General features: G+C 40.5%; 1 protein-coding gene across 14 annotated transcripts in view; it reads left to right on the top strand.

The window, feature by feature from the left end:
• SGMS1 (sphingomyelin synthase 1) overlaps positions 1-27,308 on the top strand; it is a 302,362-nt gene extending 275,054 nt beyond the window's left edge. For all 14 annotated transcript variants that reach the window (XM_068548131.1, XM_068548135.1, XM_068548129.1 and 11 more), the window contains 4 exons: positions 5,993-6,110; positions 23,046-23,199; positions 24,721-24,887; positions 25,572-27,308. In XM_068548131.1, coding sequence (XP_068404232.1) covers positions 5,993-6,110; positions 23,046-23,199; positions 24,721-24,887; positions 25,572-25,751 — 619 coding nt within the window. In that variant the 3' untranslated portion in view covers positions 25,752-27,308. The remainder of the gene's footprint in view (positions 1-5,992; positions 6,111-23,045; positions 23,200-24,720; positions 24,888-25,571) is intronic.
• The last annotated feature ends 211 nt before the right edge of the window (positions 27,309-27,519 follow it).

Genomic DNA, 27,519 nt, shown 5'->3' with positions numbered 1-27,519 from the left:
GCTGTCTCATCGACTGACGCTCTGGCCCCAGGCTAGTACTTAAACTCTTTTACATCTTACTTTTTTCTTCTGTAAAACAGTATATGCTAAACAGGAATGTGGTTAACATAATTAATACCAAAGATGCAAAAATCTCTTTGAGTTGGATTTTTTTAAGGCAAAGAGGCACCGTGCGTGTACAGACACATTTCTGGGCTGGGTACCTGGGTCCGTCTCATTCTCCTGATTCATAAACTGCCATCCTCCTGTGTGCACACCCAGGAAATATTAGGCGAGTTCTGGATCTCCCAGGGGAGCATATGTTTTTACTTCTCTGTTTACTCTACAGCATTTATTCCTTCCTTTTTGTTTTACAAGGCTTTCCTTGGGATTTTCCTTCTTAAAGTACCGAATTAAGCCCTGGGTTTTCATGATTCACCATCTGGAGCAGTTGAGACTCCTGTGCTGGGTAGAAAGCCCAGGCAGGGCAATGAGGAGACAGGGGAGGCAAGGGAGGAAGATGCTAGGACTCACAGTCCTTACTTGGATGAATGCCGCCATCTTGGCAGGTGTCATCACTTAAAATATAAGTGCAGAAACGATGCAAAGTGAAGGATTGGTGAGCATCAGCAGAGGTTAATGCTGGCAGATAAATTAAAGAGTTTTTTCTTTTTTAAATTTTATTTATTTATTTTTATTTATGGCTGTGTTGGGTCTTCGTTTCCGTGCGAGGGCTTTCTCTAGTTGCGGCGAGCGGGGGCCACTCCTCATCGCGGTGCGCGGGCCTCTCACTATCGCGGCCTCTCTTGTTGCGGAGCACAGGCTCCAGACGCGCAGGCTCAGTAATTGTGGCTCACGGGCCCAGTTGCTCCGCGGCACGTGGGATCCTCCCAGACCAGGGCTCGAACCCGTGTCCCCTGCGTTGGCAGGCAGATTCTCGACCACTGCGCCACCAGGGAAGCCCTAAAGAGTTTAAAGGACAAACATTTGTGGGAAGAAGCAGGAAAGCACTATCAGAGGGCGTGAAAACTGAAGCGCTAAAGCACAGAACCGCAGGTGTTGCCCATATTACCGGTACCATCACGAGTCCCACCGGGACTAAAACATAAGTGAGGAGCAGCTTTCTTGCAGAGCTTCCTCTCATAGAAGGGATGAGGGCCTCTGTTGGTAATGGTGGTGCCAATCTCACTATTAAAAATACCGTAAAATACAAAACAAGTTCTGAAGCGCTTTGGAGGATGAAGTAGCTCTGCCCAGTTGGGAACATGTAGGAGGCTTCATGCAGAGGTGGTATTTGAGGTAGGTGGATAGAGTAACAGGAGAGGCCAGGGAAAGAGATTTGCTGGCAAAAGCAAGAAACTAGGGTTTTAGGGAACGATGAGTGGGGCTCGTTTTGCCCAGGGCAGTGGAATTCACGTCTGCAAGATAAAACGGTTAAGGTAGCTTGGGGTCATGTGGAGGGGGGGCCCATGAGGGGAGTTGGAACTTCATTAGGTAGAGATGAGCAGTTGTCGTACTTCAGGGAATCCATGGGCTAGTAGCAAGGAATTAAAGGGAGGAAAACAGATTTAAGAAACTCTTTGGAGTTAGCTTCAACAGTATGTGGGAATGGGAGTGGGAGGCTATGAAGAAAGTAAAATGGAAGCTAGCACCAGGCACCTTCTTTAGAGTAGGTGGTCTCTCAGAGACCTGAGTGACAGGCAGTGTTCCAGGAGTCCAGGCAGAGGAAATGGCTGGCACAGAGATCCTACCTAAGGCAGGAGGGACTTGGGGTGATGTGTTCAGTTGCACCGAGGGCATCGGACTGGAGTTGAGGAATGACAGGGAGAGCAGTGGGAGGTGAGCTTGGAGAGAGGCAGGCCAGATCATCTAGGGCCTCATGGGCTTGGCAAAGGATTTGGATCTTATTCAAAATATATTTGGCAACTATTGGAGGGTTTTAAAGGACATACTCTGTTTAACTGTTTCAAACAAAAGAGGATTCTGGCTGCTCTTTGTAGAAAGGATTTTAGGGAGGCACAAGAGGAATTAGGGACACTAGGTCAAAGGTCATAGTGGAAGTTCAGGCGAGATAGAATGTTGAGAAATGCATGACATTTCAGAATGACTGACCAAACATTGGGGGGGGGGCGCGTAAGCATATCTAACTGGGCACGGACTGTGCAAACAATAATGAAGAATGGACAGTTTCCTTCTGGATACCTAGAAGGATTTTTTTCAGTACTTTAATAAGTAACATGGTTATCATTAAATAACTATCAAAAGTGCTTATTTTGTAGAGGTCTGGGTCAATACGAAATATGACATAAAACACTAAGTGAAAAGTCTGAGTTAAGTGGATTTTGGTATGTAGCTTAAATGTGATCGGATGTTGGCTCATCTATTGGTACACAACAGTGTAGTCTCAAAATAAAATTGGGATTTCTTACACAATTTGAAGCCATTTCCTGAACCTTTTTGTCTTGTGTAATGTATTTATATTTCACCTTAGACTCTCTGAAACTGCAATTTCCCCATCTGTAAAATAAGGATCATAGCCTTGCATTGCAGGTTATTTTAAGAATTAAATGACACAGAGCTCGGCGTAGAGGAGAAATTTGGCAAAACCCTAGTTACTGTTAATAACAGTCTGGGGAAATTCCTCAGTAGCATTTCTCTGAATCATAAGAAAGATACCGTTTTGCTGGTGAGGAGGCCAATTTCCAAGGAAGTTAATTGAGATGATTCAAATCATCACGCGAGCCTTTGTTAAAGGTAGAGCCAGCATCTGTGAAGATAAGCTGGAGACGCCTTGTCCCTGTGGCATATACTGGAGGGACCTGAACTGTGCACTGGCCTCCATGATTGCTCCAGAGATGTGGGCCTCCCTGATCCTGGTCCAGATACATGTGCTGTCCCCTGTGTTTATCGCCTCCTACTTTGGGATTGTTGCTTAGTTCCACTGCTATGTCTCAGGACCTGTTTGTTTCAAGAGCTGGCAGAGCAGGTCTGAGCACTGAAAGAATTGTGTGTCTTCTGGCTACAGCTCAGAAGGAGACAACTTGCGGGAAACAAAAGAACTTTCCAGTATTTTAATTTTACTTTCCAGTATATTCATTTCTTTCATCGTTTTTTCTTTAGAATTTTAGACCATTGTATCAAATGCCAGAAGCAAAGCAGTACTGCTATTTTAAGCCTGTATTTGGTAGTAATTAATCAGGTTCTGTGTACTTTTTCCTCTTTAAGTAGGGATAGTAAAAGGTTTAATAAAGTTATCCTGGACCTAACATACCATTCTAGGAAGTCTTAATGATTATCTATAAAATATTAACACTTTTATTCCTATTTCCCTATCGAATTTAACAAGTATGTTTTTCTTTTCTGTCAGAGAAAGTAGTAATGAGCCTATTACTCAAATACTTGAGAGAAGAATAGATAATCGTGACCAAGTACAAGTGTCTGTGACGTGATAGTCATTGCAGAGTGCAAGCAGATAGGAAACAGGCTTCTTTCCAACGTGAAAGGAGAGATGTATCCCATGTGAGAAGAACAGCATTGTGGTTTTGAGAATTATAATGTGCATATTGTCCTTGGCATTTGCTTAATCTCTGGAAATACCTCATTAATGTTTCCTCTGTGGCTTTTTTGTTGTCTTGTTACATTTTTAACTACTTTAAACCTTTTTTCTTTAAAGCACATCTTGAACTTTTAAACTTAAGTAAGAAAGAATTCTAATGTGTGAAATTGTTTGATTAAGGAAAAATACCTTAACAGGATACAAGTTTTTGAAACACTTTTATATCCTGCTTTTTAAAGTTTATGGTAGGAGATTCTTGTTTAAAATTATACATGGAAGATATTCTAAGCTTGCTTTCAAAAAGATTAAGTAAATACCAAAGATCAGAAGGTTCTTATTAATAGTCACTTCCAACTTGTCACCGTGTTAGTATTGATGAAGTCACATTGATAAAATCATTTGACTTTTTCACTTCAAGTCAAAGAGTAAATGTGACTGAATCTTTAACGTTTGATACTTTTAAAGTATTTTTTGTTAAAGAATTTGTCTTTTCTTATCCGTTATCATTTTTTCATATACCTCATTCTCAGGTAATCCTAAGTCTTTTCACTGCTTCTCAAATGTGACTCAAGTTTGAGATATGGAAATAGTTATTGGTGTGTGTGTGTGTGCGTGTGTGTATCTTATGTGCACCATGAAACCATCAGGCAAAGGGATTTTAAGATAGTAATCTTTCCCAAAATGGAGAGATAGGAGTCATTTTATTTGTTTCTCTTCATCTGAACAGATTAACATATCTAAATAGACTTAACAGTTTTCTGTGGTAGATGTTTTTCGTATAGTTCAAGTAAAATGGCAAGTCATTTCTGTTTGTTTGAACAGGATGGTGAGAGAGGGCATTTTCTTTCTGAGAAAAATGATCATCGTATCTTACAATGTAAAATTCACGTGGGTATTTCAAGTATTTTGGTTAGACATTTATAGTCTAGTAATATTCTCTAGTATTGTCCCTCTTTATATTGTTTAATTATACTGTGCTTTTCATCAAGTGAAATTAGAGACACATACCTTTATAAAAGACAGCTTTATGCTGAATAAGTTCTTGTCCTTGGAGGTGGCAAGCACAGCTTTAATAAGAGAAAATAAGACATTCTCTGTGGTAAGCAGTTTTGACCCAGTTTCTAAAATCTGGGTAAAGAGGCAAAACACCCAGACTCTACCCGTACAACCTTAGGACCTTACGTGAACTGTGTAGTTATGAGTGAAATACTAATACAGTTACGTGGGTTATTTTTAAATTAATTTCTAATCACACAAGTGACATATCACTTCATTCCTCTTGTTAAAAAATACAAATGATACAAATTCTCCTCCAGTAGGGATGTCCATCCTGCATAAAAATAGAGGCACATTGTACAGTTATAGAGTGAATGTTCAGTATCCTCAGAGGAAAGCCTGTTCACTGTTTCCAAAACAGTTGTGTTTATTTATGTCAGGTTGCCCTGGGCCAAGGAAAAATTTGAACCCCTCTAGGTTGAGGAGGAGGAGACCCACAGGACTCTGATTCTGGCCTGTGGTAGAACAAGATAGAACAGGTAGAATTAGAAGGAACATTCTTGTTCAAGCATACACTTAAGTTTGTACAACTTTATCTAGTTAAAGCCAAACCTATGTGGAAATTGCTATTAGGAGAAGTTATCAAACTCAGTATACATGTTCACATATACATATCAAATAATTTCATTAGAACCACCAATAAACTTGAAATGGAAAAGATGTCTAATTCTAATTCTTGCTTATTTTGTGATTCATCCACAAAATGTATACGTTTGTTGACCGCCATTGTGCATGGATGGCAGGGATTTTCCATACATTATTTCTAATGTTCTTATTTCTGGTTTACAGATTAGGAAACTGAGACTCAGAGATGTCAATAGCCTATAAGGCCACATAGTTAGCAGAGAGAGGTTGGATGCTATCACTGAGACAGGCTCTTTTCTTGGCATCGTGCTACCTTGGAGATCTGCTAAGATAATCAGTTTCTGGGATGTACAAGTACAATGGTTTAATGTCTTTGCCTCATTAAATGTCAGAAAAGTTTTGAATTCTCATTTTAATGTCATTGTAATTTTCTGCACATCTTTTTTTATGACAGAAAAGACACTCTCTAAATGTTTAACCACAGGTACTGAGTCAGCTCTGACCCATCAGAATAGGCCCTACTTGTACATCAGTTGAATGTCAACTCATGTTTAAGGCCTCAGGAAGCCCAATTAATAGCAATATAGAGTGTTTTAAACTCCTCTGGCCTTAAAGTTAATATTTAAAAGGAAAAAAACAATATCATTCTCAAAATCCTCACCTTAATCTGCTCTTAGCTATAGTTATAAAATTCTGATTTCAATCTCTCAAGTAGTTTTGGGGTTTGTTTGTATTGTTGGGTCATTGAAAACTTCAAGTAAATGAACCTGCGAAATTTCATGACTGAGTGTCTGCCCTGTTTTTCCCTTTTTCTAGGTCTATTATTAGCAGAAGATTTTTCTGCATAGTTGGCACGCTGTACCTGTATCGGTGTATTACAATGTATGTAACTACACTCCCAGTACCCGGTATGCATTTCAACTGCTCTCCGAAGGTAAACCATTCCTCGCTGTAATTTCCCTTTTTGTTTGTTTCTCATCTTGCCCAGGGGTCCTTTGACTTAGGCTGAAGGTGAAAATTTCCTTAGAATAGAATCAAGTCCCTTTGCCTTCATCTGGGAACGTTACTAAGCAATACAGCTAGGTGGCCCCGCCCTTCTTAAAATTCCCAAACCCTGCCAGTGCTTCGCAGCTGGAGAAATATGTGGTCTAGTTAGTGTGATGGAAGCAGTTAAGCTTTGTGTGTGGGCATAGCTCTTTGGTTTCCTGCCATACTTTTAAAATATCATTCGCTCCCTTGATACAGATCCAGAAGCTTTTATATGCTTTTTCCCTCTCTTAGATGGAAGGTTCGGTTTCAAATGATATTTTTTCCTTCTTTCTATTAATCCCTACATTGGGAATCCGTAACAGCAGAGCTAGAGACACTATTCCTGTCCCTTTGCACCGTCCACCCACCCAAACAAGATCTCTCCTCCCTGGCGGGACATTTTGCTGTATTGATCTTCTCTAGTAGCACAGAAGCTTTTCTTTGAAATAAACTTTATTCCTCTTCTATTGTCTCTACCTTTCCATCAGATTCACGTAATACTCCTTACCCCAACTTTTGCCTTGGAATAATTTCAACTGGGGAGATCATCGGAATTTTATGAAATAATTAACAGGAGATTTCGTTTTAAAAATGTTTAACTACATTAAAGCTTTTTAATGTAATAAGAAGTAGAAGAAGCTCATTTCCTCGATTTGGGTGGGAGAAAAAATGGAATGCTGTGTGTTTGGAATCATTTCTTCGCATCGCACCTGTGCTAGTGGAACGTCCTTTCAATTTCATCCATTTGTACTTTTGTTACTTCCAGAAGAGACATTCTCTCTGATACAACCTTGGAAGAGGGCTGAAGAATCCAGTCCCTTGGAAGAGGGATTTTTAAAGTGGTGTCTTTATCATTTGAAATTCTGGATCTCTTTAGGTTGCTTGCTTACTGTGGTCCCCTTCCTTCCTAGACTGACGTATGTGCTCAGAGAGGTAGCTAGTTTGTTACTGCCCTCTTTCCGTTTTTGCTACAGTCTATTTCCGTAACTGGAGAAGCCGTCATAAGGAATGAATGATCCCAAGGTTCTACTCATCTCCATCAGCAATCCTGCCTCTCTGCATCTCCTTGCTCTTTCTTCAGCCCTTCCAAAGAAAGCCAGCCTCACATCTTCTTTATCCTCTGTGAAAGCTCTCAGGCACTTGCCTACAGCTCCTGAGTTAGACCAAATACCTTGTTGTCACTGAGGCCCCAGTGATGTAGACTCCTGCTGGGAGGCTGGCTTGATAAGCAAGTGTGTTCTCAGTAGTAGTTCGGTTCTTAAAAAAGTCTGTGCATGGGAAGTTTCTCCACCAAGGAACATGTCATACCAGTTTAGGTAGATGTGGGATCTGGTCCAGCCCATGTTGAAGATGGACCCAGCATCAAGGGGTCGTACTGTGTGTGTGGCCTTTCTCCCTGATCTGGTTCCAGCCTTGTTTCTTCTTAGGACCTCTGCAGCTCCGCCCCGTTGCCGGCAACCCCACGCTTGGTTAGTATTGGCACTTACAGAGTCAGCTTGAGTCATCAGCACATCCAGCCAAGATCCCATAGCTAAATATAGCTTGTAGGTTTTCTTGGTAAAGACAGAGGTAATGGCAGGGACAGTGTGCAAAACCAGACCCAAGTGTGTCACTCATTTATCATGCTGCCAGAAACCCCGACTAGGGCCATCTTTCTGTGACAGTCTTCTGGAAATTAGAATCTTTAAAGTAAAGTATACAGGAGGGGGTAAAATGTTATCAAAAATTATTAGTAAAAACTCACTAAATCTAATTCTTGTGTGGAACAGAGCTCTTGGAAGAATGGGTTCAAAAAAAACAGTTTTTTGTTGTGAAATTTTTCAGCTGTATCCCAGAGAGAAACCAGTATAAGGAACCACCATATGCCAGATTCAGTAGTTATCAAGATTTACTACATTTGCTTCATCTTATCTTCTATTTTTCTTTTGAAGTATTTTAAAGCAAACCCCAGACAATGTTATTTCATTGCTACATACTCAATATGCATCTAAAAATTTTGGACATTTTATCTTTAACTTTATCGCTGTTGGTACATTCAGCACAATTAACAGTAATTCTTCGGTATTGGCAATTACCAACTCGTGGAATATCTTGATTGTCTTAAAAAATGCCTTTTCTTAAAAAACAGTTGGTTTGTATAAATTAGGATCCACAGTCTTTATATTACATTTAGTTGTTCTGTCTGTTAAGTCTCTACATTCTAGAGCAGTTCCTTCTCTCCTCCCCACACCCCCTTTATTTTTTTTGGCATGCGGCATGCGGGATCTTAGTTCCCCGACCAGGGATCGAACCTGCGCCCCCTGCAGTGGGAGCTCGAAGTCTGAACCGTTGGACCGCCAGGGAAGTCCCCCCACCCCCTTTTTTTAAACCCCATCAGTAACTTACAGAGATCAGAGCAGTTGTCCTGTAGAATAGCCCACATTCTGGATTTATCTGTTTGCTTCTTTCTAGTGTCAATTAACTTCTTCCTCTCTCCTCCATATTTCCTCTAAATAGAAAGTTGGCTCTGGAGACTTGATTCAGTTGTTCTAATTTCTTTGGCAAGAATACTTTACAAGTAAAACAGAATGATTTCTGAAGCTAGACGGAAGACTTGGAAAAGGTCTCGAAGGCTCAGTGCTGCCTCTTGGAGATCAAGCTTAAGAAACTGAGAGGTCAGACAAGGGTCAGAACACTGCACTGGGGAACAGTGTCAGAAGGGAGCGAGGGATAGTGCTCGAGAGAGATCCCAGAGACCACCTTTGCCTACCTTAGAGCCCTACCCAGGGCTTGGCTAGTCAAAACGGAAAGGAACCTTACTGAAAGTCATCCAGTCCAGTGTCTCAATATCCTTGCCACCAAATCTTGATCAAACTCTCTCTGAACCATTGCACAGAGAAGGGACTTATTACCCTGTAAAAATACAAACCTACCCAGTAGTAGAAAGAACACTGAGGTCAGAGTGAAGATGATGTCGTCCAGCACTTGCTAGCTGTGCAGCAGTTGCATTTAACTTCCCAGAGCCTCAGTCCCTTTGTTGGCAAGACAGGGCTTATGGCACTTTTCATACCATCTTAAGGAGTTGCGGGAGTGAAAGAAGGCAGTAAATACACAGGGCTCTGTCGATGTAAAATGCTGTACAGAAATAAGAAAGCTTGGTATGGCCATCACGCCTTAACCCCTAGACTCTTATTCATCCAGAGAAAATGTATTTAACGTGCATTAAGCACCTGCTGTGTCTGAGGTACTGGAGTGCAAGGGGGTGAGCAAAGTAGACAGAAGTCCCTGCCTTTGTGGAAAGTGCTTTAAGACCACCTCATCCAAACTTGCATCTTACATAATGTGGAAAATGCTGTGATATAAGGACCTTAAGCTAAGCCGCCGGCCCTAGGGATAAGAGAAGTGGAGACAGATTTGAGCAATATTTAAGTGGCTGAATCAGTACAGCTTAGCAATACATTTGATATAGGGAATGAGGAGAGAAAGGAAGGATTTCAAAGGCAACTGGCTTTTACCACTGGGATACTTATAAGGTAAGGAGGAAAACGGAGTTAATGACTTCAGATTAAACAAATAGAGTCTGAGGTACTTGTGAGATATCTAAGGGGTGGTGTCCAGGCCAACTAGCAGTCTACGTCTGAAACTGAGGGGAAAATCAGCGCTAGAAATTAAATATTTGTGATTCATCATATTCTGGGTGGTGTTAAAGCTGTTGGTATGGATGAAAAGGCCAGAGACAGGACATTAAAGTACGATGCTTCCAGAATTGGTTATCCCCTGACTTGAGACACCATCTAAGGCCTGTTGGTTGGTGGATATTCTTATGGTTATCAGTCATCATTAAACTCCAAGGGAAGAGAGTTGAGCTTTAGAATACGACTTTATTTAACATGGGCACGTGAACTTAAACTTGGTTCTGCCAACATACAGAGCCCCATAATTAGTATACTTAATTCTTCCCTTAACACCAGTATTCAAAACGCATGGCTTCTAAGAAAAATGTTCCAACAGGTATGTAGTAGTAATTAAGAAAATTGTTCCTAGTGTTCATTCACTTGATGGCAGTGTACTCTTTTCTTCACAAAATGTCATGGCTTAGAGAAGTAATCGTCACGTGAAATGATGAGGTGAGAAGAGAAGGGGGCCTGTCATCAGATGCTCCGGTAACAGAGATGAGCTTCTGGGCCATGAGAAGGGAAGGAGGCATTCAGTTCCTGGATCAGGAGCTTCTGGGAAGCACTAGTCCCGTATCCCAGTGGGTGTGCGTGGTGGGCTTACGAGGCTGCCAAGTTTGTGCAACCTTGATTACCCCTTGTTAATCTCAACACAGCTTTTCTCCAAGGAGCATGTGTCCCAACCAGAAAACACCTTCTTGTCATCTTGTTCCAACTTTTTAGGATTCAGTTTTTAAAAATAAGAAAGGCAGAAACATTTGAGAATTCTTCTATGTTCTAAGCTTTATGTAAGAAATTGTTGTTGTTGTTGTTTTAGCAAACTCCACAAGAAAACGAAAAAACAAAAAAAACCTGCCCCAGATAACACAGATACACTAATATTATTGGAAGAGAAGGAATAACTTATGCTGTTTTCAACTCTCATTTTAATAATCACTTGAGTTAATCTCATGCCTAAGCATTAAAGTGAGATTCATGTTGGTTCTGGTTTTTGGTCTCCATGGTGACCTTAGATTTGAAAACCTTCAAAACGAGAGAGTTACATTACATCCTGGGTACTTAGCTGGCTAACGCATTAATCTGACATGGTGTTTTCAGTGGAATGATTCTCTTGAACTTCAAAAACGTGTCTTTTTATTTTTCCATCCAGCATACTTGAACATAGCCCACTGTTGGACAAGGCTGAGATTAATTGGACATCTGAGATTAATTGTTCAGTGGAACAATAAAATACAAATATAATAACAGAAAGACTTCCGTGTTCTTTCCTGCCACTGTCAGTTTTTTTGCATTGCACGAATTAGAAAGATCAAAGCACCTCCTTCAATTCGATGCTAAGCTGTGATGTAGTAATCCTCAGCCTCAAGGGTCTCTTTACTGGCATGTGTTCAGTCTTACAAGGCGCAAGACTCATTGCTTTTTAGGATGTTATAACCTTTTTAAGTTCTTTCCTACTTTCTTAGGTAACAGCTTGAGTGTTCAAAAGCTGCCCTCCTTGCTGACAAATTTTGATATTCTGATTAGCTCCTGCTAACCTTATCAGCATTTCAGAATATGGCTTGTGTTCTGTTACCAAAATAGCTTCATGTCATCCTGTTGAATTGTGTGGATTTTAAATTGTCAGTGCTTGATTTTACCTAATTTTCTGCTTGCCTCCCAGTTTCTTATCATCAGTATAATTTTCCATTTTGCTCATTCTCATTTTTTTAAAAATGTCTTGCTTTATAATTCCCAGTAACCTTCCCCATCCCAAGTCTCTTCTTCACTTTCCCATTTTTCTCTCCACTGTTCTCTTCCTTTTTCAGGAACGAGAAAAAAAGAAAAAGAAAAAAGAAAAATGTACTAAGTCACTTCTTTCTGTCTTAAAAAAAGGTTATTTTTTCTCCATTTTAAAGAAACTCTACATTCATTATAGATACATTATAAAAATGTAAAAAGAGGAAAATTTTTACACTCATGGTTCTATCTACTGTTCATGTTTCAGTATATTTATTAGTTCTTTATGTGTATTTTTCTTACATAGTTCTGATCATGCTTTCTGTGCAGTTGTTCCTGTGTCTTTAGAGTTAACATTTTTTATATGCATTTTTACATGATTTTATAAACTTTCTAAATGGTTTTCTTATGTATGGGAAGTCGCCAGGGAGACAGGGATTGTGAGGCAGGGAGATTATAGATGTGACTTCTTTTCATAAACAAGCAGACTGCTTACTTCTGAACACACATTTCTAGAGGACCTGTCTTGTGTGGGGTAAATTTTGAGGATACACAAATATGATGTAAGACAAATGGGCCTCCAGAAGCTGTGACAGACATGTAACACATAAGATTATTCTCTGACTACAGTCTTCGCTGTAATAGGCGCGTGGTGCTCAGTTGCCATGGAAGCAGAGAAGAAGGTGGCAAACTTTGCTGGGAGTGTTGGCTGCCCTGAGGAGGTGCCGTCCGAGCCAAGTCTGAAAAGGATGAGTAGGTGTCTGCCAAGTGGAGTTAAAGGGAGAAAACAGAAAGGGTGTGAAAGGAAGTCTGAGGGCGCAGGTAAAGTTCGATACGCCTGGGCGTGGAATCCTGTGGGCTGAGTGACAGAGAGGAAGCCAGAGAGGCAAGTTGTGGGCAGATTTTAAGGGGTCTGGTCACCCTTCTAAGGAGTTTGGCCACAGGAAGCCAGGAAAGGTTGAAGCAGTGAATAGGATGTGATCACATCTGTCTCTTAGAAAGCCATCTCTCCAGTGATACAGAAAGTAAGCTGTTTGGGAGAGAGGAGGGGAGGTAGACTTCGAGCGGTGCTAAATTATGTCTACCTGTTTCGTGCCAGGTCTGATTCTCAATGTTTTTTCATTGAAGTCTCACAGTCATGAGTGGGAGAAGTTGCAGTTGGTCCAGAGATGCTTGACTTGCCTGTTGTCCTGCAGGTACTAAGTGGCAGAGGCAGGAAGTTCAGCCACATCTCTGTCCTTGGTACTTCACACGAGGGAGGCAGATGAGGCTTCTTTTGTGTGGTTTTTCGAATTTAGAGATGAGGAATGCCTAGACCAGGGCAAACATCGGGAAGGTGGCAGAGGTTTCCTCCATGGCAGCAGCCTTCTAGTGTGAAGAGGTCACCAGGGTGAAGAAGCATTCACTGAAGAAATCCAAAGAGCCTCGGAGGTGACGCTGTATGACTCTACACGAAACGTGATCCACTGTGTCAGAGTACAGGCAGATGGACAGCAGGACTTCCGTCCTGAGGAAGGTTCCAGAGCTTCCCAGACACTGCAGGCCAGTGGGTTCCATTCAGAAGCCATACTGTCCTGCCTTGAGAGGCTCCCACTGGCCACGTGTGAGACAATTTGAGCATCACAATGAAATTATGACAGTAATTAATTATAATACTTTAATAAGAAACACTTTAAAAATTAGTGCTGGTGGAGAAAAAACTAACTGCTAGATATAAAAGAAATATTAGCAATAGAAAATCACCATTTTGCAACCACTGTAGTAATAATTCAAGCAAGAATCATCAACAGATGCTAAAGCCACTGGGTGAAAGGTGGGGCACCATAATATTTATATAGTTTCAAAAAGTCACAAACTGCTTGTTAATAATAAAGGGGCAAAGGTGTGTATTCAGAGGAGAAATCTGGCAGACACTCTGGCAGCCAAGTGATCAAACCAGCAGCAGGATGAATGATATCGGATGCTTTTTGATATGATGCACTGGGTAGGACACATCATTTCTGTATATTCCTGCCAATAACATTTAACCTGAGTTTAAACATAAGGAAACAATCAGATAAAGCCAAATGGAGGGCCATGCTCTTGATATAAAAAAACTAGACTGCACTCTTTAAAAATGTCAGTGTCATTAAAAAAAAAAAAAGGACTGAGAAACTAGTAGACTAAGAAAAATTAAGAGTATGACAAGTACCCTCAATATGTCTCCTCTGATTGAATCCTAGATTCGGGGGGAAAGCTATACAGGACATTGTTGAGACTATGGGGGAGTCTGAATAAGGATGTCTATTAACCATGATAGTATTCTATCATTGTTAAATTTCATGAGTGTGATTACAGAAGAAAATGTCCTTGTTTGTACATTTAAGGGTAAAGTGTCATAATGTGTTCAACTTAATTCTCAAATGGCCCAGGAAAAAAAAGTGGGAGAAAAAAGGAGAAGCAAATGTGGCAAAATATTGATAATTGATGAGTCTAAGTGAAGAGTCTAAGGTTGTTCATTATTCTCTTCTTTAGATTTAACACATTTTCAAAGCAAAAATTTGAGGGAATTTTTTTTTCAATTTTCACTTCATGACCAGGTAGGCTACAGAATCTCTCAGATATAATTTTTGTTAAAGGGAAATCTTGCCTGACTGAAATACTGGATTTCTTTAATGTGACAAATAAGTATCTGGGTAAATGGAAATCCATAGCTGACCTTTATTTAAGATTTTATGAAGCCTTTGATAAGTCTCCTTACTAAAGGCCATGAAAACATTTTTAGGTTTTTACTGGGGGAAAGGGAGGCTGGTAGGGGATGAGTGCTTTATTGCTGATGATTATTTAGAGACCCCTCCCCATGAAAAAAAAAAAAAAGCCTGCCTGGTACAGGGACTCTTGGATACATTGGATAAGGGAGCAGTATGGAGAGCGAAATCCCTCAGAGCTCAGCAGAGGGAAGAATGTTTTTAAAGTTGTATATCTGAGTTCTAAGAGAATGTGCATAGGGAAATCTCCCTACCTCAGATCAGTTGAGATGGACATAATATTTGCAGATGAAACTAAATCTTCCCAGGAATGAAATGATAACTATCTGGGGAAGAATTCGTAAAAGTGATCACAGATGAACATCCGTGAGGGCTGTGTATGTAAGGAGAGCCATCCAAATTTCACTTCTTGGCTGCTAAGCGTTGAGTTCTCACTTAAGGAACTCCTCATCCAAAAGATGGGCCTAACTTGATCATTGTAATGTGGTCTGATATTTGTATACACTTTATAATTTTTGAGCAATCACTTTTATAAACGTTACTTCCCTTGGGCAGTGAGGGTTGAGGGTGAGGTGGTGGTGGTCTCGCCATTTTCCAGATGAGAGAACTGAAGCTAGAATGGGTAAAATGGTTCGTCCAGAGCCACCTGGATGGTTAACCCGAAACTGGGGCTTGCGGCTGGATTTATGCTCATTGTTGTTCTTACGACGTAAGCTTAGAGGTCTTTGGAGTATCCCTCCTACACAGCACAACAGAAAGCAAGGAAAGTTAAGATCAAACTGAAAACACCTTGTTCAGGAACGCGGAAAATGTGTAATTTGTTCGTGAAAGATTCCCATGGAAATAACTTTTTTAGAGATGGGGAAATTTGATTTAAGTGGAAAAAACACTTATGAAAAATAGATCTTGAGTGAATAATGAATAAAATTTTTAAACCATTCAACTATATTTAAATGATTTATGTAAAATAGATTCAATTTCATTAGCATGACAAAAACAACAAAAAAAGTGAACCTGGAGACATTGTCCAGCCTTTGTTATTTGGAGGAGAGTTTGCACCAATAGCTGCTCTTTCCAGGGACCCGAAAGGCAAGATCCTTTAGTGAGAGGTAAGACATTTGGATCTGATCCCAACTGAGTCACTGTGAAATAGAAAAATAGCACCTCTATTTGCTTATCTGTAAAATGGATATAATTACATATACACTAACCACCTGATAGGCTACAATGAGATAATTGATAGGAAAACTCTGTTAAAAAGTTGGAATCTCTGTACAAACAAAATGTAATATTTTATTATGTAGAAACGACCCTACATTCCTTTTTGTTGTTTTTTTTACTCCTCAATCGACAGTAAAAAGGTATGAGAAATTACAAGGGACAGTTTTTTTTTTTTTAATTGGCATATATAATTGCTTTACAGTGTTGTGTTAGTTTCTGCTGTACAACGAAGTGAATCAGCTATATGTATACATGTATCCCCTACCTCTTGGACCTCCCTCCCCACCTCCAATCCCACCCATCTAGGTCATCACAGAGCACTGAACTGAGCTCCCAGTGCTATACAGCAGGTTCCCACTAGCTATCTGTTTTACATATGGTAGTGTATTTATGTCAAACTGAATCTCCCAATTCCTCCCACCCTCCCCTTGCCCCACTGTGTCCACACATCCATCCTCTACATCTGAGTCTCTCTTCCTGCCCTGGAAATAGGTTCATCTGTACTATTTTTCTAGATTCCACACATATGCATTAATATACGATATCTGTTTTTCTCTTTCTGACTTACTTCACTTTGTATGACAGACTCTAGGTCCATTCATGTCTCTACAAATGACCCAATTTCGTTCCTTTTTATGGCTGAGTAATATTCCATTGTATATATGTACCACATCTTCATTGTATATATGTATCACAGAAGGTCTGAGAAATTATAAGGGGCAGTTTTGAACCTCTCACTGCTGCTGTGAAATCTAAAGCATTCATCAAACTTAGCAACACACCGTCTTCCCCTCAGAGTCTTCAAGGTCATGCTCAAGGACATTTCATGGCTCAAATTAGTTCTTAAGTGTCCGTCACTGGTTAGGAGGACCATGTGCCTGTTGAAATTCAGGAAGTGGCATAGTTTTGCTGCTTTTGTTTGGGAGTTGAAGTTGAGGCAGGGACTGTAGTACATAGCGTGTGTTTCCCAGTTGCAGGCTGCTCAGGACATGGATTGATGGGGATTCCACTGATCTCCTGCTCCGTGATGCTTGATTCCCTTAGCGGATCTGACCTGTGGTCTGGGTGTTGAAGGGCAGCTTTCTTTACATGCCATGGATGATAGTGAATTTTCTGTTTTGGAGGAAGACTTTTCTTCTGGAACAAGACAAGAAGTTACTTGCCCTGGTGGTAGTAGGTCGATTCATTGAATGAATGAATGAGGACAGGTCCACTGAGAGACAACTGACTGTTCCTGGTGGTTGGTATGGGACATGATGGCATGACATTACCTTTGTAAGGAACCTAGGCTGCTCAGAGCAAGGTTGCTTCTCATGTGTATCCGGTTCTTGGTTTATGCAGGCTTGGGGAGGAGCTGGCAGTGTACAGGTAGCGTGCAGTTTGCAGATAATACATACGTGGAGTCAGAGGACTTGGGTCCCATTCCAGCTCCCAAACTGAACAGCCGGGGGACCCAGGACAGAGTTAAGACCTGCCTCGCTGATGTTTCAGGGCTGCTGTAAGATGAAGCATTGGTCAGACGCAAGGATTATATTAAATAGCATTTCTGCTCTTTAGCACTCACTTTTAGCCCTTCCTCCAAGTTATACCAAAGCCACTGATTCGTGCAGCATTATCTGATGAGTTTGGGTTCCAGGTTCTCCCTCTCCTGCCAGAAGGGGATGAAGCACAGTGAATGTCCCCACTTTTCAGATGCAGTTAAGAGAAAAGGCAAGTGCATGAGGCCATCTGCAAAGTGAATGGTGGTGAACAGCCTATCATCAGAGCACTGTGTATTCAGCATTGAAAACATACTGGGGGAACCTGTTTTTTAGTAACCAAAGGCTCACTGGTTTGAACCCTTCTGGAGTGGTCTGTCTCTTTCAGAAGCCCCTCCCTCTGCCTTTTGCTCTCAGTTTCTATGTCTTATATTGCTTAAGTGATTTGGCCAGTTTACTTGATTTCTTGGCCATTCATTAGAAGTTGAAGAAAATTGCTCTGTTTTTACTGAAAAGTGATTTTTCTCTGACCCTAGGAAATCATAATTCACGTAATGATGCAGATGCAAGACCTTGTCACAGCTTTGTAGTGCCCACTGAGAAAGTGTTTGTGTGACTGTCCCCCAAATATCTCTGCTTTCAAAGATGAGCACTCAGAAGTCTCCTGATGGGGAGGTTAGAGCTCCAGGTACACACCCCATCCTCTTTCCCACTGAGTGCAACCCAAAGCACAGGCCACAGTGTCTGGAGCAGCCCTTTGAGGACTCTGGGAAATGGTAGCAGGCAGAGTGGAGAAGGAAACTAAAGTGAGAAGTGAGAAAGATCGAGCTGGGAGTTTCCTGTTTTTGCTGCTCCTGTTTATGCTTCTTCCTCTTCCTCCCTCCCCCTCCTCCCCTCCTCCCCTCCTCCCCTCCTTCCTTTTCCTCCTTTTCCTTTCTCCCTCCTCCCCCTTGTTCCTCCTCCATCCTCCTCCTCCTCTTCCTCTTCTTCTTCTGTTTTCTTCCCATGTCTCCTGCCTGTACTCAAAGGTAACCTAAATCTCAGAACTGCAGAACTCCACAGGAATCTCCTCCTTTCTAGCCCAACAAGCAGGAATAGAAGTTCCCTTGGGATAGAGACGAGCGAACTCCTACCAGTTTCCTTGGAAACCATGCTAACATGTAGTGTGTACATCCTAGATTTTTTCTGTGCAGGTTTTTTTAAACAGTTATAATTATACCAAACATTTTGTTTCATTTTTTTCCTCTCGGTAGAAGAAAGTATTTATGAAATAACTTACTACAAAGTCATTGTATGCTTATTTTTAAATAATGTATTAAACAATTATGGCCTAGTTCAGTGCATTTGAATCACTGTAGTGTGCATTTGAATCACCTCAGATTCTGGCTCAGTAGGTCCTGAGAGGGTACAGGCACACCTCATTTTATTGAACATTGCTTTATTCCACTTTATAGTTATCGCAATTTTTAGAAACTGACAGTTTGTGGCAATTCTGGGTGGAACAAGTCTGTCACTGCCATTTTTCCAACATCATTTGCTCACTTCACGTCTGTGTCACATTTTGGTAATTCTTGCAATTTTTCAAACTTTTTGTATCTGTTACGTGATCTGTGACCAGTGATCTTTGATATTACTGTTGCCACTTGCTGAAGGCTCAGATGATGGTTAGCATTTTTAGCAATAAAGTATTTTTTTAATTAAGGCACGTACATTGGTTTTTTAGACATAATGCTATCGTACGCTTAATAGACTACAATATCCATAACTTTTTATGCACTGGGAAACCAAAAAATTCGTGAAACTCGCTTAATTGGAATATTCACTTTATTGCTGTGGTCTGGAACTGAACCTGAAATATCTCCGAGGTATGCCTGTAATAACAGGCAAACCCTGGTGTTGCCAGTACTCCCCTGGCCCAGGTTCTGAACGGCAAGGGAACAGTTATTTAACAATTCCCATTTAGGTTGTTTCTAGTTTGTTGCTTTTATAAATAATATTGTGCGTAAAGGTTTTCTTCATGTTCGGGATCACTTCTTGGAGGTAGGTGCCTAGAAACAACTAAGCACTGAGTCACACACAGGTCATGGCTATTTGGATTGGTGGTCAATATTGATGATTATTTTTGCAGAGGATTTTGCCAGTTGTAATAAATATATTACTCCCCAGGTTGGTGATGAGGAAATTGAGGCTTAGAGTGGTTCGGCTGCCCAGGGTCACACAGCTAATTGGTGGGAGAGCCTGTCCCAGCCTGTCTGTTTCAGAGGCCACTGCCTCTTCCTCCCTGCACTGCTGGCTGCTGCATTTACCACGTTCCTTCCCTCCTCTTTAAGGAGCCTGTTTGAGAAGATCAGTGACATTGTCCCTGCCCCATCATTGCCTGTCTTTTTTTAGCTTTGCTAATTCGATATGGGAAAGAATGAGCGCCTGTTAATGTTAATTTTTATTTCTATTTGTTTGACAGAGCCAGTGCCTCCAGCTGGTCACATCCTTTGTCCTTTGATAAATTTTGTTTCCTAAATGGTCTTATTTACTTGATTTATATGTACTGTGTACACAGTAAAGATGTTAAGTTGTTTCTGCTCCGATTGTCTCGTCATTTGTCTTAGAGTTTGTTTGCTTTCTTGAAGTGTAATTAAAAAATTTTATGGTAGCTGTAACCATCCTTCTTTTCCTGTTCCCCACTGAGCTTTTAAGGAGGCTTTCCCCTTGCAGAGGTTTGACAATCATGGAAAGATATTTTTAAAAGAAAGCATAGATGTATTAAGGGCACTTGTTAGAAATGGAGCATTAATTTTTGGCTGTTTTTCCTCAATGCCATGTTTACCTCATAATCTCTCCCTCTTTTCCTACCCATGCAGTTTCCCCACAAACATTTTCCTACCAAAATGAGAGGGCAAATTTAGGGGGAATGGTGCTCAAGAATGTGATTTATAGTTTTCAAAACACAGAGGGAGTTTCGAAAGGACAATTTGAAATAATGTAAACTGAAGAACTACCTAAGCTTTTTTGCCATAATTTTCTTCTATTTATTATCCGTTGTTATGACAGAACCAGACCAAACTTTCAATTTAAAACTTTCAAAAAAAATTTTATCATGTTTATACATGCATGCAATTTAAGAAACAAAATGATTCTACAGGACTTATTATGAAAAACCATGGTACGCAACCCTTGCCCTAATCATACTCAGCCTGCTTTCCTACTCTCTTTCAGCTCTTTTAACTGAGTCTTGTGGTATTTACCTTCATTTCTTTAACTCTTTTTAGAGAATTTGTGTGTGTGTATGTGTTTATCCTCAGGTCTCTAAGTGCCATGGCAATATTGTTTCTTTATAATTTCTAATACAGGCTGTTGCTGACTTCCTGCTGGGGAAGGCCAGGATTTAGAGCCCTTGTATTCCCTGCACAATCCTCCCCCCCAGCTTGTATGTGTTCTGTGCCTTTTCCTTCCGTTCTCCCCCTCCCCCACCATCCCAGCACAGGAGTTTAGGCTTCTTATCCCATCTTCCCAGTGTCATTTTCTGTCCTTGATTTAACTCAGTATTCAGAGCTTACATTCTTACAGTTTTGTAAATGCTATTCATAGCCAAGTCATATAGTTTCCTATAATTACTTTTCCTTTTCAACACAGTATTTCATTTCCTGTAGAGTCCGTAATTGCCTTGCTTTTTGCTCTGTTAGTTTTCTGTGTACTTACTCATTCCCGTGTTGTGACTCAGTGCAGCCGTGGAATTAGGTGTTCTGTTAGCCTCATCTCCAGAGCTCTGACTCACCCATGTAGGGGGCTCCCTGTCTTAGGCCTACAGTGCAGCTCTCAGTCTTCCCTTTGCTGGCATCCTAGCAAATCCCGTTTCTTCTTTTTTCTGTTTTCTCCTTTGATTTGTAGAGTACATCTTCTGTAATTTCCCGCAAAAAGAATACATAAATGGTAAATATTGTGAAATCTTGTATATATGAAATGACTTTAGTTTATCCTTGGTCTATTTTTTAAGCTTAGGCTCAGTTAATAATATGGCTGGGTATAGAATTCTAAGTTGGAAAGCATTTTCCCTCAGAATTTGGAGGCATTTTTCTGAAGCCTTTTCTTTTCCAGTATTGCTTTTGAAGAAGCCTGATTCTTGGTCTTTTGTGTGAAGCTTGTTTTTGATCTCTGGATACTTGAAGGTCCCTTGTTAGCCCCAAGTTTCTGAAGTTCCATAATGCTGAGTCTTGCTATGTAGATCTGTTTGCTTCTGTTGAGCTGGGCTTTCAGTGATCCCTTTCAGTTTGGAAATCCATATCCGCTATGTGGTATGTTCAACCTGACATCCTTAACTAGAAATCTTGATCAGTTTTTTTAAAGGGAAATGATAATGAAACATGTTTCCCAGAGCCCAGAATATTAAATGTTGAAAAGGGGTCATGGTGATTAAATTAGCTAACCAAAATTTAAAAGAATACTGACAAACATAAAATATAGACAGTCACACATTTTATTTGCCAGAGCAAATAAAAGTTTCGGTGAATGAGTTGTTCATGCCATTTACCGCTCTAGTGTCCAGCGCAGACTTGTATCAGAGACAGGCAGATTTATTTATAAACTTTTTCACTCTTATTAAAAGGAAAAACATGCAGTTCTACCCACATAATTTCAGAAGATTGAAGGTACATCCTACTCAGTCCCTTGCTTCAATTTGGTCCCCAAAAATCACATACCAAAAAAAAAATTCATATATTTGACTTTCCAACCTCCAGCTGCTTTAGCTAATAAGTTAGTAGAACATTTGTCTCCTAGGCCAAGCGTGTAAAATAGATCTTTAAATTTTTCCCAGAGATTTTCCCCTAGATGGCAGTTATGGTAGTAAATCAATCAGTCAGTCTTTCTCTATCAGTGCAGTGAAAATTTAGTAACCAAATATCTGCTGACGTGTGCTCTAAAAAGTGCCAACATCTAAGGGAAACTCTGAAGCTGCATGCTTCATCTCTAGGACCACACTCGTCCAAGGGCTGTCTGAACAGCAGTGAATGTTGAGTGGGCACACTTCATGGTGGGGGGGGTTGGGATTTTACATGTCTTAATATAAACTCATAAAGGAAAAACACTCCTGTGCATCTCCTGTACTCTGAAAACCCCACTGAATACTTCTTTGACTAGATATATGGGTTTCCCCACACACACACACACACACACACACACACAAGCGAATCTCTAACCCTCTTTAACTCCATTCTGGCACTGTCTACCTGGAAATAGCGTCAGATCCCACAGGGTAAGGGCTCAGTCTCACACTGACTGTCACCCCCCCAACCACTTCAGACTCTGATCACAGGTTCAGATTGTCACCTATACTTCTTACCGACCAGCTATAAATTGGAAGTTCCTGTTACCTGCCCCCCTCCTTGGGTTCAGTTAATTTGCTAGAGCTCACAGAACTCAGGAAAACATTTTACTTACTAGATTAGCAGTTTATTATAAAAGGATGTAACTTAGGACCAGCCACATGGGAGAGATGTGTAGGGCAAGGTATGTGGGAAGGAGCGTGCATCACTCTCCCCGCATCTCCTCATGTTCACCAACCTGGAAGCTCTCCAAACCCCTGTCCTTTTGGATTTCTGTGGAGGCTTCATGATAGAGGCATGATTGATTAAATCATTGGCCATTGGTAATTCACTCAACCCCCAGCCCTTCTCCCCTCCTTGGAAGTGGGGGGAAGTGGGAAAGAGGTTCCAACTCTCTAGTCACCTGGTTGGATCTCCTGGCAACCACCCCCATCCTTAGGGGCTTTCCAGAAGTCACCTTGAACTCATGAACATGAACCTAGATGTGGTTGAAAGGGGCTTTTATGAATAACAAAAGACACCTCTATCTCTTCTCGGGAAATTCCAAAGGTTGTAGAAGCTCTGCGCCAGGAACAGGGACGAAGACCAAATATATATTTCTTATTATAAATCACAATATTACAAAGCTTAATTCTGCATATAAATTATAATCGTAGCAGACTTTTATGTGGCCTAATAGTGAGTCTGATTTTTTCTTTTCCCACCAGCTTTTTGGAGACTGGGAAGCCCAACTGCGGAGAATAATGAAGCTCATTGCTGGCGGCGGCCTGTCCATCACGGGCTCCCACAACATGTGTGGGGACTACCTGTACAGCGGCCACACGGTCATGCTCACGCTCACCTACCTATTTATCAAAGAGTGTAAGTCAAAAGCAGCCTTGCATGAGAAATGTAACCGGGCGTGGAAAATGGGAACAGAACAGGCCCGATGTCAGCGGCCCTGGGGGGCGGGATTCCTACCGCCTGCTGGTTGGTACCTGCAATACTTTAATGGGGTTAAGCCTTATCCTTGGAGATGCCATATTGGAAGACTTGGGTCACAAACTGATTTTGAATCCTGGTGCTATCACTTACTAGCTCTGTGACCTTGGGGAGAACCTCTAGCCTCTGTAAGTCATAGTTTCCTCATCTTTAGAATGAGATACTGATAGCTCCTTCATGAATGAGGGAGAGGTTGTGATAATTAACATAGATGGTGTATAGGGACACTAGTAGAGGTGCAGGGAGAATGAACTGTAGCCGGTCTTTGTTGTTGTATTGTTAGAGGACCAAATACAGATTTTCCTGGAAATGGACCATGGAGCCCTGTACATACTCTTAAGACCCTACCCCCGACCGTGACCACTCCATTTAAACTGACGAACCTCCCTTCACCCTCGCTACTGCTGATCCCACTTATTCGGTTCAATTTTTTACTTTTCCATAGGATTTAACACCTTCTAACATAGTGTATAATTTACTTTATTATAATTATTATTTATTGTTTCTCTTCACTACTAGGAAGGGATCTCCCCACAAAGGCAGGCTCTTTGCCTATTTTGTTCATTGATTCCAGTGACTAGAGCAGTTCCTGTCCTGGGCACATCGTAGATGCTCAGTAAATAGTGGTTGAATGAATGATGGGTACTTGGACCCCTTGAAAATTCTGTAAAAGCCTAAACTGTCTTCCCCAGGGTGAGAAGGGTAGGTCACACTAAGACAACATTGTTGCCTAAAATTTCAGACCCTCTGAAGCCCACTCACTGAGAATACAAGGTAGGAAGGCCTGCACTAATAGAGATTTTGAGTCTCCCATCAGGTGACTTCCCAGACACTGCCCTGCCCTTGGGAACGTACTTGGGCTTGAATTCCCAGGCATTTGGATTCTCTCTTATTTGTATTTGAGAAATGGACATCTCAAAGACTTTCAAATTAGTGTATGGTTGCAGAGCTTGGAAAGCAAATAGGGCAGTTGTATCAATTATAATTGCCTAGTCTATGTATAAGGATCAAAAGGTATTGATTTTTGTATAGAGCATTAATCCCAAATTATTTCCTGGTAAATTTAATTGTCAGGGGGGCGGTTTTGTTTTGTATTTTAATGGAGCATGATGCAATAACCTGTCCTTATTTGTCCTTTTAAGCTACATTTATAATTATATGAATCAAGTAATAACCAAATATAAATTACTATGGCTAAGAAAATCACTTTATGAAATAAGCTGCTTCCCTTCTAACCTCCGTTACAGAGAAATGAAAGCCCTTAGATTTGCTACCCCCAAAAGATGTGTTTTCAGAAGGAAAGATCCAAGGTAATTGGATTCAGAAGTAGTAGTTGAGGCATGGTTGGGTGCCCTCAGTGGTCCTTGAATAATGGGACTATTGCAAATTTCTCCTTTTCAGATTCCCCTCGACGACTGTGGTGGTACCACTGGATCTGCTGGCTTCTCAGCGTGGTTGGAATCTTCTGTATTCTCTTGGCGCATGACCACTACACTGTGGATGTGGTGGTGGCATATTACATCACCACAAGACTCTTCTGGTGGTACCACACTATGGCCAACCAGCAAGTGAGTGTTTCTCCCCCATTTGATTTTAACTCCTGTTGCTCTTGGCCTGCCGTCGCTGGCGTGGCAGGGGGAAAAGTGCAAAGAATCCACAGATGTCTTCGGTTTCTCTTTTCTTAAGAGGTTGTCAGCTATGGTCGTGTTGTCTCTTGTGATGCTGATCCGTCAATATAACGACATAGGAGATGGCATCCTTCTAGAACAAGACTCACACTCTCATTGTCCCTGGAAAATACTTTTTAAGCTGTGCCCACCTCTTGCTTGATTTGCATTCCTACCTTCTTTTCTATCTTTGGCCCCTCACCAGCTTAATACTTAACATTTAATTAAGTCTCTCTGTTTTCATCCTAGAAGAGTAGCTAAAACACTAATTGAGGTATTTATTTATAGACAAGAGAGTGAGTAAGCCGCACATTCCCCCGTGTACTCCCAGAATTGGAGTTATTTGTTTTTCTGCTAGGGTGTGGCCCAGTTTACAGCTGAGTGCAGAGTGTAGAACGGTGGTGGGAGTGTGAAACTGCGGCTATGTATGTGGTCATTGGGCAGGTCTGGGGGCCTTTGTGAATTTTAAAATGGAAACTGTTTGAACCTAAAGTGAAAGGTTATGAGAAACGTGTATGTTCCTTTTGGGGCTGGAACCATCAGTTGTTCTTCCTGACTTGGTTTTCTCTTTCTGTGTTCTCTTAGGTGCTAAAAGAAGCTTCCCAGATGAACCTCCTGGCCAGAGTGTGGTGGTACAGGCCATTTCAGTACTTTGAAAGGAATGTCCAAGGCATTGTACCTCGATCTTACCATTGGCCCTTCCCCTGGCCAGTAATCCACCTCGGTAGGCAAGTTAAATACAGCCGGCTGGTGAATGACACATAACAGCTGTACACGGTGGGGAAAGAGGAGCCGTCCGAAGTGCTAAGAACTCCATGAGAAAAGATGCCATAAAATGAACACCTCCCTTATCCTGTTATCTTTCAACAGTGACCTTGACTTAACCGATTGAGTTACCTGGTCAGCACTGTGATCTTTTTTTCTCTCCAAAGGACCCGCGTTGGACAACAATAAAGAAAATTTAACCTGTCGTGCACTGTACACATTTCCTGTTCATAGGCTTGGGATTTACATAACCTTGCAACCACCGTGTTCCTTTGTATATGATGCAGCAGCATAAATGTAAGCTTTTATATCATAAGTTCTGGTCTTTCCGGTCACACCTGGAAATAAAGCGTATTATTTTCTTGGGAAAACATACTTTTCATATCTCTTGCCCCAAAGATTGGGCTGTAAGCCATTTTCTAGCAAATGTCTCTATGAAGGTTTCTAAGTACCTGAATGGGGTTCGATTCTGAAATCTTTCTACCTGTTGCACCGATATTCAAATAAAAATGACAGACACAGAAAGGTTTGGTAACTTTGGATTTTGTAAAAATCAGCAGAGACAGTGTGTCAAAAAGTGCAAAAAAAAAAAAAAAATTCTGTTATAAAGTGATTTTCTAAGTATTTCCTAACTTTATTTTTCAAAATGATGTTATGAAAACCAAATTTAAAGATTTTTACATGTCAGAGAAAAGAGAGTTAAAATTTAAAAATGCTTCTTGGGAGAGAAATTTGTCTATGTTTCTAGTGCCTTTCTTGTCTTGATTGTATGGTCAGTAGGCAATCTTCAATGTTTTTATTTAAAATAAAGTATTCCATGAAAATATAAATGTATGTATACACTACTAAATTTTGCATTATAGCTAAATTAAATCAGAAGACTGCTTATGGTTTTTAAATTGCTATGAATTAAAGAATGGGAGAGTTAATTAGAAAGTCAGAGCCTGTTCCCATATTGTGAGCAGGTGGCAATGACAGGTACCACTTCAATTATTTTATCATCTATTTGGTAGTTCGATTTTAACTATACAGTGAAAACAGCCATGAATACTTTGTTTTTAAAAAGAGAGTTTTGAAAATGATCACTTAACTAAAAACTGAAAGCTATAAATTAGTTATCCATACTCTCATGGCAATTTTGTTGGTAAACAACAAAGAAGAGATCTATTTCTTTAAAATATATTTGTGCAGGAACTGCATGTAACTCCTAAGTTTTACTCCTAACATGAGTATGTTTGGGGAAGTATTCTATTCTATACTTGCCAATGTGGAGAACAAAATAGTTTTTTAAGAATGAAGAAGTATATATATCCATTCTGTATTTTACGTGCAGCAGAATTATCTTCCGTAGGGTTTTTTTTTGTGTATTCACAAGGTAATATTTGTATTGTAAAACAATAATGGTGAAGGAAATAAAAAGGCTTTTAAAATTTTGTTTGTTTTAAATCTTTGTAAAGTTATTATTCCAGAGAGTATACTGATATCTTATTAACAGCTTACCTAGATCATAAAATAATCAAAATGCACTTTTTAATAAAAACTGATACTTAAAATAAATGGCTACTATTTCTAATGTGTTCACATTCTTCACAAAAGTCGTAAATGAAGTCATTAAAGCAAGATGAAAAACTGAGTTTTGAAATTTCCTTGCTGAGTTTGTTTGAGAGAGGGCCTTTATAATCATGTCTCTTTTCCCTTGAGATTCCTTAAAATGTACTGTAAAGTTCGGTAACCTCTACAGATTGAGTGTATTTTTAAAAACATATAA

This window comes from Eschrichtius robustus, chromosome 7 (assembly GCF_028021215.1).
Source record: "Eschrichtius robustus isolate mEscRob2 chromosome 7, mEscRob2.pri, whole genome shotgun sequence".
Taxonomy (NCBI): domain Eukaryota; kingdom Metazoa; phylum Chordata; class Mammalia; order Artiodactyla; family Eschrichtiidae; genus Eschrichtius; species Eschrichtius robustus.
The sequence above is the reverse complement of the archived record's forward strand: the minus strand, read 5'-3'. Positions and strand labels throughout refer to the sequence as shown.